The following is an 18,564-nucleotide window of genomic DNA, read 5'->3' as shown; positions in this document are numbered from 1 at the left end:
CTAAGGTCTGCTTGCTGACACGGGAAGGGCATAGATCAGAGGGTGCTGGAGATAAGCATAGGCATACAAGGCTCTGTGGATGTGTGGAACGGGAACAGTGACGCGTGATCTCTTGACAGGCCGCCATCTTTTCAGAGCATAACCTGACCGAGCAGGTAGGACTCTGTAGCCAGATGCTGTCGTTGATGGGGTTTCTCTGTACTGGTTTGGGGTTTTTGTTTGTTTGTTTGTTGTTGTTGTTGTTACTGTTTAAATGCTTGACCTTATTCCCTAAGTCTCTCTAGATCGTGCACTTGCTCCTGACACATAGCAGCCGACCCTGGCCGGGTTATTGTCAAATATTCTTGGTCTCTTCTGCCCAGAGGATACCGATTAGGATTCATGCAGATGTTAGGACTTTATTTAAAATGTTCTCTTATAGGCTTTTAAGTTAATTTACGTCATGTAAAGGTTCACACCTGTACTCTGATCAGAGCTGTAGAGCTGTTGCAGTGTAATTCTAGAACCTTCTGTTGTCCACAGGAGACTTCGTCCCACTTGTCCACACCTGTCTTTGCGCAGCCCAGCTACTTCCTGCCTGGGATTTGCTCACTATGGGCATCCCGAGAAGTTAGGATCTTGCAGGATGGTGGTCTCTGAGCTCTCTCGCTTGGTGGTCTCTGAGGCTGTCGTGAGAGAGCATGAGCCAGCACATCTTTATTTTCAGTGCCAGGTCCCCTTCCACTGTACGCAAGTGCCACATGCTTTGTGCCTGGACTTGTTGGTGGGCACTAGGCTGCCCCCTGGTGGCACATTTGAACACAGGCGTTCGTGTGGATGCTTTCACGGCTGTTGGAGCTCGATGTGTTGTGCTGTGTGTCAGCATGTGTTTTCAGAAACTTGAGCTTTTTCTGAAGTGACTGTCATGTCGTGTTATTCCTGCACTGTGAGGCATCCGGGTCTCCAAACCATGCTGTCAGACTCTTTGACAGTAGGCTTGCTAGTGATAGTGAAGCAGACTTGGTTGCTGTTCTGATTCCTGTTTGTCTGATGGAGAAGTTTAGTCACCGTGCCTGATGGCCATTCGTATATGTCACGTCTGGATGGATGGATATATGTATTACTCGTGTATGTACACACACACGTGCATCAGTGCATATGCGTGTTGCAACACGTATGTGGTCAAGAGAGGATAAATGGCTGGAGTTGATTCTCCTTCCACCATAGGTGTCCTGGGGCATTGCACTCTGGTCCTAACTAAGGTTTGGTAGCAAGGTCCCTTACCAGCTGAGTCACCTTGCTGGCTCCACCGCTGGCTCCCTTGTGTGGGAAAGCCTATTCGAATACTTTGCCAATTTTAAAATTAGGTTATTTGTCATCTTGCTGAGTTGCAAGAGTTTTATTTTTTAATGAACTCTTGAGTAAACCTCCTTCATCTCATCTGTAGTGTGAAGATGTCTTTCCCCGTTTCTGGCTTATCTGTTATTTTACTTACTTTGTCATGTCTGTGAGAACCAAAAAAGCTGATTTTTTTTTTTTTAGAAGACTATAAAAAAAAGTGTTGTTCTTGATGGCTTGTGGAGGTATGTCTAAAAAACCACAGGCTGACCCAACAGTTCATTTTAGCTCTTAAAATAGGCCTTTTGCTCTTTAATTTTTGTATAAAACAATATTCAGGGGTCCAGATTTTTCTCTCTGCTGAAGAGACTTCTTTGCCTTCTGTGGATCTCTTCACGGTGCTGTGAGTGGAAATGACATCTTAATTCACTTTCGGCATTCGTTGCACGGATACAGTAAATTTTTTTGTTTCAATCTTGTATCATGTGGCCTTGCAGAATTCACTTAAGAGTTATAGTAGATGCTTTTATGTGCTCCATCCATATATCGGGACATGTGGCCCAGGGGAGAGGGCAGTTTCCCTCCTTCCAGGGTAAAATCTAATTGGCAGTTGTGCGAGTCCCCTTTGTACACCACTGCGTTCATGTACGACAGTCAGAGAGCTTGGTCCCTCTGGATGTGCAGAGGACTTTGCTCTGTGGTTTTCATTTCTGCAGTTGGCTCCCTATCAGGGCAAGGGAGCCTTCCTACAGTGAACTGGACATCTCTCCCTCTGTTTCCTCAGAAATGGCCCAGGCTGGTGTTCTTCATCTTTTGGGTCCTGGGTAGAACTCCCTCACAAAGCCCTGGGGGCCGAGCATCTATGGAGGGAGGTTTGGAAGTTACTCTGGACTTGCTGCAGGTCTGTTCGGACTTTTATTTTAATGGATGTTAGGGTCTCCACTCAGGCTCACCAAGTTGTCTGGTTTCCTGGCAGACGGTTGTTGGCTCTCTGCCCATCACACTCCGTGTCTGGATGGCTGCTGTCTGCTCACACTCCTGAGTTTATACCTCTGTCTTCTCTTTTTCTTTATTAGATAAAGGTCTGTCTATCTTGTCAACTTCTGGTTTCGTTAATATTTTCTATTTTCTGTTTCTACTTCTGAACTGATCTTTATGGTTGCTTTCCTTCTCTATGCTCTCGGTTTAATTTGCCTATCTTTCAGAAAATTATAAGAGTAGAAGACGATAAAGACGAAATGCTGATTAAAAATAATTCACCGGCCTAACTCCTTTGGTTAGTCATTTACGAATCAAGCCTATGTCTAAAGGTAACTACTTCTCAGTAAGAAAATCGGTTGTAACACAAACGCCAAGACTGTTAGCTGCCACTACACTCCCCAGAGCCTGCCTGGAAGGTGCTACCTGCAGAGGTAGAGGGGCTGATGTTTGGTATATGCGTCACGTGGGCTTGGTGGCAGCTACTCAGCCCTGCATTGTGGCAAGAGGGCTGCTTCAGAGCAGTAGGCAGTGCAAATGTGTGTGGCCATGCAGGGAACCTGTACACTTGCCACAGCATGTGTGTGAGGGTCAGGGGACACCTTGCAGGAACTGGTCCTCTCCTTCCAATACACGAGTCCCAGGGACGAACTCTTGTCTCTTGGTGGCAGCGCCTTTACCTGCTGTTTTCTGGATACTTCATTAATCTGATTTTTGCTCAGCCCACTGTGCCCAGTGAAGGGTAAGAGGACTTGTTATGGACAGTGCATCCTGTGTCCTGGCGCTCTGGACGATGTGAAGGTGAGACTTCCTGGTCTGATAACGTGCTCGGCCAAGCACTGCTGCATCCCCACACCTTGTCATCCTTTTTTGACCTCCCAGAATGCAGTTGCACCATGATCTGTAAGGCCTGCTCATCCTCTTCTTCACTGCCCCCCCCCACCAGGTGTTTCCTCCCCTTAAAGACCATCTCTGTGGTGAGTCTTAGAAACCCCCGCGCCTGGGGCATGATTGCTGTCGGCCAGGAGACACGACCCATCACTCACAGCACCTCTCCGACCTGAACACCACATCCTGGCTCTCCCTTGTTTTGGCTTGATAGGCAGAACAATCCAGAAATGCCCATCTTAGCCGCCCTGTGTCTTCAGGTGGCTGCACCAGTCCGGGAGTTCCAGTCTCCCATCTTTCCTAAGCCCTTGGCTTCTCTCCAGCAGTGTGCTGAGCGGGCTTCAGCTTTCTTTGTATTTGCCTTGAGAACCTAACTAAGCCACTGGATTGCTTTTCTTAGTTTTCCTTATTTGGAGGCCTTGGGTAGAACGGCCCTTAAACACCACTGGGGGCTGCCAGGTGCCCTGTGTGTGTGATAAACACCTGGCTAACGTCCGTATAAGATGGTACATATACAATTTGGTTCGTTTTGGAAATATAAGGAATCACCACTTAAGGGCGTATCCACACCCCTCACCTCCTGAATGTTGAGCAGAGCATAGACACCAGAAATTTAAAACTGCCTACTGTGTGTGGCTTGTGGGGTATGACTATTTTAAAGTGGGCAGCAGAAGCATGCCTTTAGTCTGTGCACTGCGTCAGTACTAACCAGGACCAGGCAGCAGCAGGAGGGGGCCTAGTCAGTCCCCGGTTATCCTCTGCCGCAGAACAGCCTGGCGTTTGTACTGAGACCTCAGTTATTTCAGCCTAACCCTGCTTAAGGTACTTCCCCTGATGCTTTAGGAAGAATGCAGATGATAGGCGTTCTGTAGTCATGTTTCTAAGCTTGTGCTTTTTCTGTAGTCAGTATTCAGAGGAGCGCCTGACGAAGCCTTGGGCCCCAGAGGCTCTCCCAGCCTCAGATGATTTCCTAAAAAGACTCAACACTATTTAGGTGGCATTTCTATATGCTGTGTTCTTGGCCAAAATAATTTTTGAACAGTTGGATATCATGAGACAGGCCCTTTGCTGGTTAGTAACCAGTGCCATGAGTGATATTGGGTGTCTGGGGCCCAGCAATAATCCAGTGATTCAGGCCTTTGGTTGGTCTTGTCAGGTCTGGCGCAGGACAGATCAAAGCACAATTTGGCTTTCGGTTAAATTTAAGTCAGGAAGCAGTTGAGCCAGAGTTCCTGTGCATGTGGTGCTGGGGACATAATTAGGTAGAGCCGGCGTGGTTATGTAGTACATGTGAGGTGTTGGTGGGCACCAGGCAGGCCTGAGGTTCTGTGCGGATGGAGTCCCCTGCCTTCCTGACTTATCTGTGGACAGAGGGATGATGTCTACAAAGCTAGCTAAACTCTTCTGCCCGGCATGCGCTCTGAGGGTCAGTTTGGAGCCTCATTCATTCTAATAAAGAAGGAAGGAAGGAAGGAAGGAAGGAGAGAGAGAGAGAGAGAGAGAGAGAGAGAGAGAGAGAGAGAGAGAGAGAGAGAAAGAAGAGGAAAAGAAATAGTCCCCAACGAAGTCTGGGAAAGCATTTTTAGAAAATTGCCCTGTTACAGGGAACAATTTCTGATATCTTCAAACACTCGAAGTTTATGTACGTGAGGAAGAATCCCAACAACAAATTTGCAAGCCACTGTCTGAGGCACAGAAGTGGTTGTTTGGGAAGAGGCGAAGACAAGTGGGAAGCCTGAGAGGCCCCGGTTGTCACTGCTGAGCCTCCCATTTGAACACAGCAGGTCTGCAGGGACAGCAAGCCATACAGACCTTGAAAGGGGCACCAGGCTCACATCTGTGTAGACACTGGAACCCGTGCATTAAGACTTCTCAATAAAACTGGAGCCTGGGGTGTCTCTGGGTCCAGAGGCCATGATTGGCAGAAGGCTGTTCATCTTTCCCCTTTCAAACTCCAACTCAGAACAAGTCCCACAGCACTCTGCCCCCACGCCCAACTGTCTTGGTCCTATAGGGGGCTTGCTGAGCCCAGGGGCTACTTTTTTTTTTTTTTACCCCCTGTTTAACTTTCATTCTGGCAGGTGTCCGTAACATGCATAATGCTTTGGTGGCACCTGGACTATTCCAAAGAACCCAGTGGCCAACTCTATCCATTGCTGTTGTCTTTATGGGCAAGCTCAGAAGCCAGTGTTGAGCCCACTCTGACTCGCTCTTCCGGGTACTGGCCACACCACTCTTAGCTGCCAATAACCAGTTTGGGCTTGAACAGTTAGCACTGGATTTTATTTTGTGATCAATCCCTCAGACCCCAGTGAGCATAAAGAAGGATGTGGATGTAATGTTTTGAACATCCTGTTACCTTTCCAAGGTTTTGCCCCGTTTAGAAATTTAGGAGTTGAGATGTATTCCAGGCCTGTGTTAGCACATGGAAAGAAAATGACTTTCTGAAAACCTAATGGGGTAGGCTCCCAGAGAACCTCATAACTGAGGACACACTGTAAATCCCCCACTCTGCATCAAGGGAACAGGCTAGAACAGAGCCAGGTCATGCCAACACAGAGGTCAGCTGAGGCACAGGCTGCCGGGGTCCCCCTTACACCCCTCGTTCCCTTTTGTGTTCTAAGGCCATTCAGAACACTACTACCCAGTCAGTCAGTCTTCCTAAAATGTCTCTGACCTGCCACCAAAAGCCAGGTCAAAACCAGAGATGTGAGCGTTGTACCACTGTCTGGGTCTTACCCGGTACTTTGAGAAGTCACTTTTTAGAAGCCGCCTTCCCTATTCCTTCACCTGATTTGTTCAACAATCCTACCTTCTCAAGGTGAGCCTCTTCACACCCCTGAAGCAACCCAAGGGGTGAATATCATTCCCATTTTACAGATGGGAAGATGGGCCCACGGAGGTCAGTAGGCTGGATGGCCTGGGTTGAATACTTACTTGATCAAGCTGCAGTTTAGTGAGGGCAAGCTGTGCTAGCTGAGGTCCTAGCTAAAGTGGCCTTGGGATCCAGGGGAGGCCTACAGGGTCCCCTGAAGAGTAGTGTCCAGTTTTCTCTCTGTGCACCTCTGGGCCTCATGGCAGGACAGATGTACCTGGCTCAGCACCTTGTGAGACCTCAGCCTCCCTGTGCTCTCTGCTCTGGCTCACAAAACCCCAGAATGTGGAAGTCTATTTTCTGCAGGCTCTTCAAGGTCATAGCCACATACGACTATGTATGGCTGCCATTTGATGACTTGGTGCAGATATTTAAGTCTGCAGTGACTCTGGACAGGGTGTGACTTTGTGGACCCCATGGGCGTCTTTTCTAGTGGGAGATTATACCAGGTGTTGTGAGGCTGCACCCAGGGAGAAGAGAGAGTCCAAGCACCGCCTACTTCTCTGTCTTATAACTGATGCCTTTCGGAACGTTGCTACCTTTTTCTTGTTTTGTTTGTATCCAGGCTCTGCTGACTGCCCTCAGTCTGCAAATGTCTTCCATGGGCCATTCTCCAAAGACTGCCAAGGAGAGCACACCCCCTTTCATGTTACAACAGGAACCAACCAAAAAGCTCAGTGTGGGGGAGAGTGGAGCCCCCAGGTTGGGCTCACCTGTGGAATGCATTTTGAGTAGCAGCTGATTCCTTAGTGGGTTCCACAGGAGATCTTGAAAGGGGTTTAGTACCATTTTGTAAAATGCCCCCTGGGCTTCCTGACTCCTGTGACTGTTTGATATTTTCATAACATTGAGTTTCAAAGCTTAAAACTTCAAGACCACCTTTTCATCAAGACTGTCCTCTCCCTGTCTCAAGGAAGCACTCAGCTGGTCTCCCAGCATCCTTGCTCAGAGGGACTTCTCTTGCAGGTAACCTAGGAGACGAGTCTCCTGCTGTGCTTGTGGGAGTAATCTAGATTAGACTAGGTGGGGACAGACCCATCATAGCCCCGGGCTTCACTAATCTGTGGGCTGGGGTTCTGAACTGATCAAAAGAGAGGTAAGTACCAGCATTCATCTCTTCTCTCTGACCAGATTCCTCCTGTTCTTCGGCTATGATCCTCCACCATGATGGACTGTAACCTTGAACTGTGAGCCAGAATAAACCCTTCCCGACATTGACAAGTTACTGAGACACACACACCTTCCTTCAAATGATCTGTCTGTGTGCGCACCTAACTCATGCTCCCAGCAGCCCCCACTGGGAGCACAGCTGCGGAGTGGCTGCCATATGAAATGCCCAAATCCAGTGGAAAGTAGAAGATTTGTGTCAACACTTGCCACAGACAACCCAGACAAACACTTTAATTCTTTTTCTTATTTGGAGGCATAATTTAGTCATCTTACCCAAAGCTCTTCCCACTCCGTCTCCGGCAGTCGAGGGTTAGAGAAGATGCAGCACCACGGGATGGCAGGGACACCTTCCCTTCCACCCCAGCCCTGCCCTTCCCTGCAGCCTCACAGGGTCACAAGCACACACGCAACCACGCACCCATTCTCACCCCATCTCTCTCACACACACATACACACAAACACGTGTGCAACTGAAAAAGAAACGGAACCAAACCCACAAATTCACACAGGGAGGAGGGGAGGGGAAAGGTCTAAAACCATCTTCCTTTCCCATCCAGCGCTGAGGCAAATTCCGTGACTGGAAGGGCTGTGGTTTCTGTTTGTCCCAGCAAGGCCCCCCAGTCTCCATCACTGAACCCTGTTTCAAAGGCTAAGCTGAGAGGCCAGCAGTCCCCCAGGGTTCCCTTTGGAGGTGACATTCCTGCATCAGTCCGTTTGTTTCCGTTTGTTGTCGATGTTGCCATAGGCAGAGCCCTTGTCGATTTCTGTCACGCCAATCATCCATCGAACACCCATGGAGGCTGCAGAGAACAGAGAAGGGCAGTCAGAATCCCAGCACACCCCAGCTTCAGGCGTTCCTCTGCAACTGAAAAGGGAAATAGAGGTTCTGCTCTGTGGGGAGGATGACACGGGGCAGTTCATCCTTGCACAGTGGAGGGGAAACAGAATTGGGCAAGCAGCATGCACCTGTCCAGTCCACAGAGTTCCCAGAATCCTCTGCTTTCGGCGCCACTATCCAAGGCAAAAATGGTTCTTTGGAGACTGTGGGTCAGTGGCCTGAGAAGGTACTTTGTGAGGCTGCAGGCACTGTATACCCACATAACTCCACCATTGTTTGGGCTGACCACAGAGAGCAAAACCACTGGCCCCTGGAGCCCTTGCTTTCTGAAGTTGAATGTGCTGGATCCATCTGGGAATTTACAGAGCCACCAGGATGCCCACTTGGAAACTGCCCTGTAAGCAGTACCTCGGGGGGGCAGGGGGGAGGGTTGTTGAGCTCCTTGTGTGCCAGGCCTCTCTTCATCACTGAACACACAGCCTACAGACACTGTTTACGGTACTGCAGGTGAGCGTGCAGATGTAGCCCCCAAATTATGGTGTATGTGTCATAAAGCTGTAGCATCCTATTCTCTGTATAGGATGCTACGCAAGACCATACAGCGGACAAGGACATGGAGGCTAGCCTGTGCACACGAAGAGGTGTCTGGCAGGACAGCTGTGGAGAAGCTGAGATATAAGCCCTGTCCCAGTTCTGGCACTTGGGTAGAGTGTCACGTCAGCAGAAGGGACATATAGGAAATGGTAAGAGATGTAGACTCTGATCCAAAGGCCTCAGGAAGCGGAGGAATACTGGAACAGAGCAGTCCAGAGGAAATGCAGGCCTGGGGACGGGGTGTAAACATGTCAGAAAGGACACAAGGTCACTTCTGGGAAATTTTCTGAATGACCACAGCACCCCAGGCCAAGTGCTCAGGCCAAGTGCTCAGGTGCTTCACACCTAGGAGAGACCTTTCCCCATCCCTCTTCTTCTTTAAGGAACATAGGTCTCTGCCCCAGAGGACATGACCCTCCTCTGCTGGCTGGCTAGCTATTAAAATCAGAGGTGGGATTTCTTGCCTACAAGCCCCTCAGCACCTGGTTCTCCCAGCCAACCTCCTTCCCAGGATCTCCAGTTCAGGACCTAAAATTGGTGGTCCTGATGCAGACAGACTGGCTCCTGGGCTGGATGTGTCAAGGTGCTCACAAGGTACCAAGTGTAAAAAAAAGTGGTTCAGAAGATGCACTTGCAGTGTGCAGTGATTCTCAACCTGTGGGTCATGACCCCTTTGAGGTCAAATGACCCTTTCATAGGGGTCAACTGACATTGGAAAACACAGATATTTATACTGCAATTCATTTAACAGTACCAAAACTACAATTATGAAGTCGCAAGGAAAACAGTTTTATGGTTAGAGGCCATGTGCCTTGATTTTTAAGACTGAGGTAGTCAGTCAGAGATGCTGTTAGCACCAGGCTCCAAATGGGAGTCTGTCCTGAGGTGCTTCCCACTTCAGCCCCTTGTATTGCCCAGAGGCCACAGTACTTTGTTTCACAGAAATAGCCAGCCTATTTGTTCAGGACACCACACCTGTCTCCTGGCCTGGCCTGCGCCACTTTTTCTCAGTCATGGAAAAGCTGAAGTTGCCTATGCTCCCCTAAGGATCAGAATCAGACCTGGCCTTCAGGTGCCCGGGGGAATGTCACACCCAGGTGACAGAGGCTTGGTGTCTAGAATAACCCTTTGTAGAGAATGAAGAAGGCACTTCCTAAGCCTCCTCACACATGCCTAGTAACCTGGTTTCAGGGGAGAAGTACCCTGGGGGGGGGGGGGTTCCCAGGTCTGCTTCCAAGGCAAAGAGCCAACAATTGAGTCCCTCAAGACCTGTGTCACGCTTCCCTCTGGAGAAGGGAGGGAGCCAGCAGCGCTGTCTGCAGAGAGTGGGCAAATAGGACTTCAGTCCTGAGAGGAGGTTAGAGCACCGCCTCACCATCTGCTGGGGGTTGGGGTAAGTAAGGGGACTCCAGCTCCATGTTATACCATACAGGCAGTGCAGTTCTACCCAGGCACACAACCAGACCCCAGACAGCACTGTGAGGCTGGCCCTTGTGGGCACCACTCAGCCTGCAAGGAGCACCTCCTAACATACACATGGTATCTGCCAAGTATGGGCTTCAACACTGAGCCTCTGGCTCTGCACTCACCCATACAGAAGATGAGGACCAAGCTGGCCAGTGTCACCGAGGAACCACTGCTGACCATGCTAACAAGGAACTGGAAGAAAGGATAGAGCAGCAGGGATGCCCAGAACAACCAGTTGACCAGAGACCAGGGCCGCCGTGGGGGAACCCAGGGAGTCTCTGGGAAGACCCCTGTCCTGTAGTATTCCTCTTGAAAGGCATCCTGGGGGCAAAGAAAAGAGCCTCAGACACACCTTGCTGGGTTCCAGGTGGTACCTACCGGTACCTACCGGTACCTTACAGAAAGTACTTTGTGGGCAGCTACTGGGGACTGTCAGTGCTACCTGGTGTCCCCCTTCCTCCAGTGTCACATGGAGAGACAGTAACCACTATCCTTCCTGTGTGCTGGAGAGCAGAGCTCAAGCTTGGGGCTGGCTACCCTTAGTCATGCTCACCAAATCCAGGACAGTGGGATAGGTTGAAAGGTCATTGAGTTCCACACACACACACAGCCAAGGACACACTGTCAGTCTGGCCTCTCAACACACAGGTTCCCATCAGCCTGTCTGCGGTCTTCATAGACTGGATGACAAAGGGCTAGGGGTCTGGAAGGTACTGCTCACAAGAGGTGCCAGGCCTTGCTTAGGTTGACTTCCATGAGGTCAAGTTGGAGCAACGATAATCAGGCTCTCCTTGCACCCTGCTTACATCTTTGGGAGGGAGGAGCCTATGTAAACAAAGGCTGTGTCCAGAGCAAGAACAAGCAGGCGGAGCTGGGGTGCTGGACCAGGAAAGGTAAGGTGACCCTCCAGAACCAAATTCTTAGTCAGGTCACACTTTGAAGTGACACAGTTTGCTCAGGAGTAGTCAAGATGGCATCTGTTACGGAAGTGAGGCCTCCCAGGGGGAAATGTGCTTGGCAATAGGCATGAAGAAAAACCCAGGGCTATGGGACCATTGATACACAGTATACTGGTAAACTGCCATATGCCATTTGAGCTTGGTGAAGGGGATTCTGGGAACAAGGAGGCTCTCTATCCCTTGTCTCATTGAGCTTGCTTATTTCAACTGTCCTCCGTAACTGTGCTGGGGATGGCTGGCCCCTGACTGACTCCGAGACAGGGAGGAAGGAAAACAGCAAGCAGCTGAGAGAAATGAAAATGTGGACACCCTTGAGAACATCTGGAAGGTTGACCATTTCCAGCAGAAATTACTACTGTTTACGCCAGGGAATAAAAATGCCTGGCTAGGTGGACAGGAAGAGGAAGCCAGACGCTCATCCATGATCAGAGAGCTCCACTGAGAACTCCGGCATGACTGTCATTCAGGTGATTCCTCCACTGAGGATGCTTGCTGCGGTCTTTCTCCTTTTGCTTACTGCAAGGTAATAAGCTCACTCACTCACTTGAAGCCTTTCTGTCCAGCTGTTGTTGTTAATTCTTTGGACCATACAGAACAGCCATTACCCACTGTGGGTCCACTACATGCACATGGTGGTTTTATTTTCTGTGAGGCCCCCTAACAATGTGTTTCTCTATGTTCTTCCATATTGATCCTTAGGGACACCCACAACTAGCTCCCAGTGCCTACCCATGAGAACAGCACCTTGAACCCTAAACCCCACAGGCACACCCACCTTCTCCTGGTAGAGCTTATGTAACCAGGCCGAGCACTTGTCCTCGTCCTCAGGGATGTCTTCCATGGGGATCCTCCTGCAAAAGCAGAGAGCAGCTAGCAGAGAGAAGCACACTGAGGCCCCAGACCACAGTTCTGAGTGACAGTTTTGGCTGCAGACTAAACCCTGTGGAGGAGGCAAGGAGAACAGTCCATGGGTGGGAATCCCATAATGCAGCCACAGCCCAGCAGAATGAAGGAAGGACCAAGTCAATGACAGAGAGATGCTGTCAGGAGTGGGGAATCTACCTTTCTCCTTCCACTTCCTTAAACCCAACATTGCTTCCGCCCAAGAGGACAGTGCTGCCTCGTGTTCCTTGTGATGCAGGCCAACAGGTGCAGAAACCATATATATGGGACAACATACTAGTACTTATTTCAACCAAGGAGCAACTGTAATGGCGGACCATCTCCTACATAGCTCCTCTGCCCTCTACTGGGGCACAGCCACATTGCGGCAGATGCTAGAAGCTCAGTCTCCACTGGCATGTGAGAAGGTAAGGGCATCTAGAAAGAATAGAGACCTCCCAGTTACTCTGCCCCGGAAATGAGCTGGGTGGCTGTCAGGCTGGAGCTGGCAAGGGTGGGAGGCTGATTCACCTTGAACAGGAAGAAATACTTTTCAGGGGTCCCTCTCCATATGCTCTTGGGCTACTGGCTCTCCAAAGATAACATTTTGAGGCTGTCTGCTTTGGTCCACACACAAGTGTGTTCGTCACAATTTTCCGCGGGACAACTCACAACCCCATTGTGCCCAGAAATATATCGGTGAGGACGCTGAAGCTTCTCTGAAAAATGCCCTTTGACTTTTTGGGTCCCTGCATGTTTCCACGAGTCAGTGCTTCTTTCTTTGCTCTTTGTGATCTCTGATTGCAAGTAAGATCATTAAACATGTCTCAGGAAAAAAGTTAAATATGTTAAATATGTCTCAGGATAAAAAGTTAGCAAGGCCTTGTGAAAGCATGTCTTCACTTGGATGGCTGGAGCAAGCAGACAGTTTCACTCTTTTCAAGCATGCACTGGACAGTAGTGCCCTAGACGTATGGTATATACTGAAGAATGTCCCAGTCATATTAAGTTGGTTACACATGAACAGGTGTGTTGGGTAGCATAAGGGCTCTTCCACGGTGGCCATGACTGCTTGCTGGCTTTCGTAGGTGAACTTGAAAGGATCACAGTCGGCTGTGTACTCTACTCCAGTTCCCAAATAGACTCCAGTTACTAAAAACCAGCAGTTACTAAAAAAAATTCCCCTCCCCTGCAGCCCTTGTGGAGGTCAATCTTACACCCTTCCAGAACTCTTGCCAAATGTCAAAAGAAATCCAGGGAGAAAGGACCCACTCGCTCTCTGGTAGTGGGAGCAGGGGGTGGAGGTTGTGTTGAGGATCTTCTTGGGTGGCGATGGTGCCTTTGTGTCTGCCGTACACTGAGCAATATGGCAACCTGTGCCAGCATCATTAGAAAAGACACTGATGGTGCTTCTTCCCCATTTTGTGGAAAAGCTGGAAGCATTTCCAGAGAGTTAACACAGCCTGTCAGTTCACAAACATGTTTATTTAAACATTTTGAGTGGCGTGGCAGAGTGCTTAGCCATTGGGCTTCCATCATGGTGTGCTGGGATTTGGCATCTGAAGGGGTCTTTACCCAGAAAGCTCTGTACCATCTGTCTGCTTGTATGTGGATGTTCCAGGGGCTCTTGGATGACCTTCAGAATGACTATGGCATAGAGAACCAGTGCCACCTGACCCAACTCAGACTGGGTTTCAGTTCATAAGGTCACTAACTTGTTGAGCAAATGGCCCTGTGGCTTCCTGTCTGCTACATCTTCCCATTGTCATTCCACTAGTCTTGGTGACATTCTGGAGATCAAGAGTTAGGTGCAGTGTGTAAGCTAATATAATCAGGCCAAAATAATAATAATAAAATAATAATAATAATAGAAAAAATTGGCTTGTCTTTGCAAAGAACAGATCTATCTTCATAGGAAATATGTCTATAAAGAATGACTGCCAGTGAGTGCTGGGCTCTTGTCTGTCCCCCCAGAGCTCTTTGAGAGGAGTGAACCAAGCTGAGCCGAGCCAGGTAACAGATCCAAAGGAGCTGAGAGGGAAGACATCCTCCCCAGGGTGTGCCGGAGGTGTGCCTCTTGAGTTCATAATATAAATAACAGATGAAGAGAGGTTAAGTGGGAAGCAGACTTCAAGCGAGATGCTAAGCACATGTTTCTGGAAGGAAGACTCCTTGTGATTTAGCACTCAGAAACAAGCCCTCCCTTTTCTAAGAAGAAAGCAGGGCCAACTTACCTAACGTAGCAGTCAGCGTGATATTTCTTTCCATTTAAGACTCCCAGCAGTGTTGGGTTTTCATTGTTTCTGAAATTGAGTGTACAGTCATATACAGCTGGGACTATAAGACAAGACAAACAAGGCAGTATATAGCAGGTGAGGTCGGTTCTGCTTGGTAGTCACACACACTGGAAGACATACGCACGCTGTAACCCGTCTACTAATGACACGCGTGATAGAGACCTCTTCCTTGGGTTTTTCTAGATTCTTCACCTGCTCTACATTGAACATGTGTCATCTTTTGTAATCAGAAAGCCAACTGTAAGTGAGTCATGGAAACAGAGTAACTCCTGTGGCCACGTGGGCTTTAAAGCAGTGATGACTGTCAGATCTATACTGATAAGGACACTAATAAGCGACTTTCTAGTAGGCAGAGCCTTACGTGGTCGCAAATGCCAATATGAACAGATATGGGTAAGAAGACGAACTAGACTCATCTAAGGATGTGTCTTGTTACAGAACAATAGCCATCATTTATAAATTTATCAAGTGCCATTTTCTTTTTTTATAAAAGACTTATTTTTTTTTAACTATGTGGATGCATGTCTACATGAGTACGTACGCATGAGGCCAGAAGAGAGCATCGCATCCCCTGTTGCTGGATTTACAGGCAGTTGTGAGCCACCAGATAATAGCGGTGGGAACTGAATTCCAGTCTTCTGCAAGTGCAGTAAGTACTTGTATCTGCTAAGCTATCTCTGCAGCCCCAGTGGAACACTTTTTATGAGCATTTTGGTGCCCTCCCAAAATGAAGCAGCCACAAAGCCAGGGTGTTACATCTAAAACCTGAAGAAAAAAGGTAGTGGCCAAGCTAATGGTTCTATTCAATGGTAACTCCCTGGGGTAACCTACCTACCGGCCCTCTACAAGGCCAAAAGGCAACACTAAGATTGACGGGTATAGTCCTGTTTCTGATTGGTTCAGGGTGGGTAAGCTGTGAGACCTCTCCCTCTATTGATTCAGAGTGAGTACACTGTGAGACCTCTCCCTCTATGCTAATGTGTGGTATAGTCCTGCTGCTGATTGGTTCAGAGTGAGTACACTGTGAGACCTCTCCCTCTATGCTAATGTGTGGTATAGTCCTGATGCTGATTGGTTCAGAGTAAGTAAACTGTGAGACCCCTCCCTCTATGCTAATATGTGGTATAGTCCTGATGCTGATTGGTTCATAGTAAGTAAACTGTGAGACCCCTCCCTCTATGCTAATATGTGGTATAGTCCTGATGCTGATTGGTTCAGAGTAAGGCCGTGAGACCTCTCCCTCTATGCTAATAGGCCTTTTTGTATCAGAAAGGAGGGAGTGGCTTTTGATATAAATAAGGAGCTAGAGACTGGAGCTGGGGGAGGAACAGAGCAAGGAGGCTAACAATGAGCTACCCAGTCCAGATAAGGTGACAGGGTCTGGTCAGTCAGGATGGATAACTCAGAAGGCTGCCCCCAGCACAAAGGCTAACAGGCTTCTACTAATACAGATGTCTCCATGTCTTTATTATGAAAGCCCTTGCGACAGTAACTTATCCTATAAACACATTCCAAGTTATCTCGTCGGCATATTCCACATTCCATCCAACCTTGCTGCGGGAGCCCAGGGACCCGGTTTAGGCTGCAAAAATGTTTACTGGGTCAAAGAATGGGTGGTTTAATGACAGAGAAGCAAGTGGATACAATGTGTGTGTGTGTGTGTGTGTGTGTGTGTGTGTGTGTGTGTGTGTGTGTGTTTTAATGGTGGAAACAAATGGCCGCTGAGAAAGGGAGGAATCTAAGAGTGAGGCTGGGTGAGGCACCCACAGCCACCTTTTCCCAGCAGTGTGCAGTTTGCTCAGCTGCATCAAGCAATCTTCCAAACCTAGGTGTTCTGGAGAGTGGACTTACGATGCCTCATCACACAGGGCTGGCATGATAGATGCCAGTCACATGTGCAGGGAGCTCACTGTAATCACAATGATATGATCCTGACCCTGGCCTGACAGTTAATGTTAGTAAAAGTAGTGTGGGGGGGTGGGGGTGGGGGTGGGGGTGAATCACAAAAATTGTAAACAGTCCCTGGATCACTTGGAAATATGAAGAACAAGGATTCAAATGTGATGAAATCAACATCCCCTGATGCCTAATCACATTACAGGTCTGTATGTCTACTATCTTTCCCTATGGGAGAAGGTCCCCATGCTGGCTTATAGGAGGCACTGTCCTTAAAGGCCCAACTGCTCTCCCTGTCATTGGTGGGCTCTGGTGCCTAAGGTGGGCGCAGCCCAGAAGATATTTAACCTGTTGATGTCCTTGGTGCCCTGGCCAAATCCTTGACATGGGGCTAAGGAGAAAAAGACCAGGCTATAGAAGCTAACAGCATGGAGCCAGAAGCCACATCTGACCTGCCTCTGCAACAGAGCAGGGCCAGCGTGGCCCACCTCTTCTCTGGGATAAAGCACTTTCTTGGCACGCCTAGTACATGAAGTTCTAGGAAGGCCTGCCCAGCTCTGTGGCGTCTTCACACTTGAAGCAGTGTCAAGTCCTATCCAGGCCAGGGAAGAAGTCAAGCCTCTTTTGGAGCTGAAAGCCAGGGGAATAGGTAGGAAAAGAAGAAACGTGTTTTAAACTGAAGAGGGAGGTTAAAAAGGAAATGGCAGAAGTCATGTCAGATTGCCAGGGGCATGAGACTCCAGACTCATGGGCCAGCTGCCATAGCATATAGGTCAGATCATCTGCAGGTGGCTGTCAGCAATAGACTAGCAAGAGGTGGCCTCAAAGACTGCAGCTCTATGACCAGGCCATCTCAGGGATCCTGCACTTCCTGCACGCACAGTGCAGTGCCGCCACTGACCAGCAGAGGGAAGTGTTCACTGGATGCAGAAACGTGAGTTGCCCAGCCAGCAAGGCACCTGCCTCTTATCCCAGGTTCCACCTAGCCTTAAAGATCCCCCATTTAGCCAGCATCCTTACCAACATCTCGCAAGCACTTCACGGTGATAGCGAAGCCCTTGGTGCGTGGCAGCAGATGGTGCTTGAGGCTGGGCAGCCCCTTGGCTTGGGCCACCTGCATGCTGATTTGGTGTTTCTTCTCCGTGAACCGTGTGCCCTCACAGTGGATCAGGAACTGAAAAGCAAAGGATGACGATCATACAGGAAGATCCCACAGTTACACAACCCTAAGCTCAACCAGGGTTCACAGTCCCAAAGAGGTTCATCGTCACACTTGATGCCAGGTCAGTCCCAAAGTGTCCTCGTGCCCCACAAAGTCCTCGGGTCACATGTAATTCCTGGTCGAACTCAGTTGTGTGGTCACCCACAGAACAGTCCTGAAGTGACTTCTACATGTGGTAGCCACACATAATTCCACAGAAGCCAGACAGCACACTGACCCTTTCCTTACATACCAGATACTTCTCTGGGTAATCCCTGAGGTGAAGCAGACTCTTGGCAACCGTCTGCCGATCTTGCTCCCACTTGCGCGTGCAGAAGATCATTTCCACAAAGTACCACATCCAGCCAATGATTGGGACATAAGCCAGTTCTTTCTTGGCCAGGACTTTGGAGTTCTGAAAGAGATGAAGAACCTCAGGGTGTCTGTGAAGAAGACACGGCTGTTGGAGCTCTTAGGGGGAAGAAGTGGCCAGTCATACCAAAGGCTACAAAGACAAAGCCCTCGGGCTCGGTGTCCTTCCTCCTTCCCACTGCATTGATCTGAAGTAAGATCATGCTCATCCCTGGGTGGATGGCTCCATGGACAGGAGTTTGTGAGCATGGCTTGAGGATACTCTCTCTCATGGACCACGGCCCTCCTAGATGATTGACATCTATGTGTTCACCAAGCCCATCCTGAAGTTCTGTCTGGCAAGCCTGTATAATGTCATCCCACAGATCAACCCATCAGCAAAGCCATTGAGTTCGTACAGGCAAGACCAGCAAGATTCATGATGTGACAGACTAGCAAACGGAGGCCAGCAGAGTTTGAGGGGCCCCATAGTGGCATGGGGAGCAGGAGAGGCTGGGGAGTCAACTTGGCTCAAATGGATTCTCTTATTTATATCTGGCCACTCAGCCCAGGGTAGCTGTGGTTGGTCCCCAGCAACTATTCTAAGACTACACTGTGTGGGAACCAGGAGTGGGGTGGGGGACTTGGGATCTAATGGGGCAAGAAGTCAGGGAGATGCAAAAATGACTTTTACATTGCTAGGTTTGTAGTCTCTCTCTCTCGCTCTCTCTCTCTCTCTCTCTCTCTCTCTCTCTCTCTCTGTATGTGTGTGTGTGTGTGTGTGTTTGCGCGCGCGCGCGCGCGCACTTGCGTGCATGTGTGTGAGTGAGACACATGTGTGAACACAAACA

At 49.1% G+C, this 18,564-nt stretch overlaps 1 protein-coding gene across 3 annotated transcripts in view; it reads right to left on the bottom strand.

Annotated features, from left to right (window-relative positions):
* Window positions 1-7,435: 7,435 nt before the first annotated feature.
* Window positions 7,436-18,564, bottom strand: part of Agpat4 (1-acylglycerol-3-phosphate O-acyltransferase 4) — a 113,322-nt gene continuing 102,193 nt past the window's right edge. For 2 of the 3 annotated variants that reach the window (XM_076926648.1, XM_076926647.1), the window contains exons 4-9: window positions 17,616-17,777; window positions 17,182-17,335; window positions 14,203-14,305; window positions 11,862-11,937; window positions 10,250-10,448; window positions 7,436-8,028 (exon numbers count right to left, since the gene is read on the bottom strand). In XM_076926648.1, the coding sequence (XP_076782763.1) occupies window positions 7,934-8,028; window positions 10,250-10,448; window positions 11,862-11,937; window positions 14,203-14,305; window positions 17,182-17,335; window positions 17,616-17,777 (789 nt within the window). In that variant the 3' untranslated portion in view covers window positions 7,436-7,933. The remainder of the gene's footprint in view (window positions 8,029-10,249; window positions 10,449-11,861; window positions 11,938-14,202; window positions 14,306-17,181; window positions 17,336-17,615; window positions 17,778-18,564) is intronic. The other variant, XM_076926649.1, reaches the window with a different exon arrangement.

This window comes from Arvicanthis niloticus, chromosome 28 (genome assembly GCF_011762505.2).
Source record: "Arvicanthis niloticus isolate mArvNil1 chromosome 28, mArvNil1.pat.X, whole genome shotgun sequence".
NCBI lineage: Eukaryota > Metazoa > Chordata > Mammalia > Rodentia > Muridae > Arvicanthis > Arvicanthis niloticus.
The sequence above is the reverse complement of the archived record's forward strand: the minus strand, read 5'-3'. Positions and strand labels throughout refer to the sequence as shown.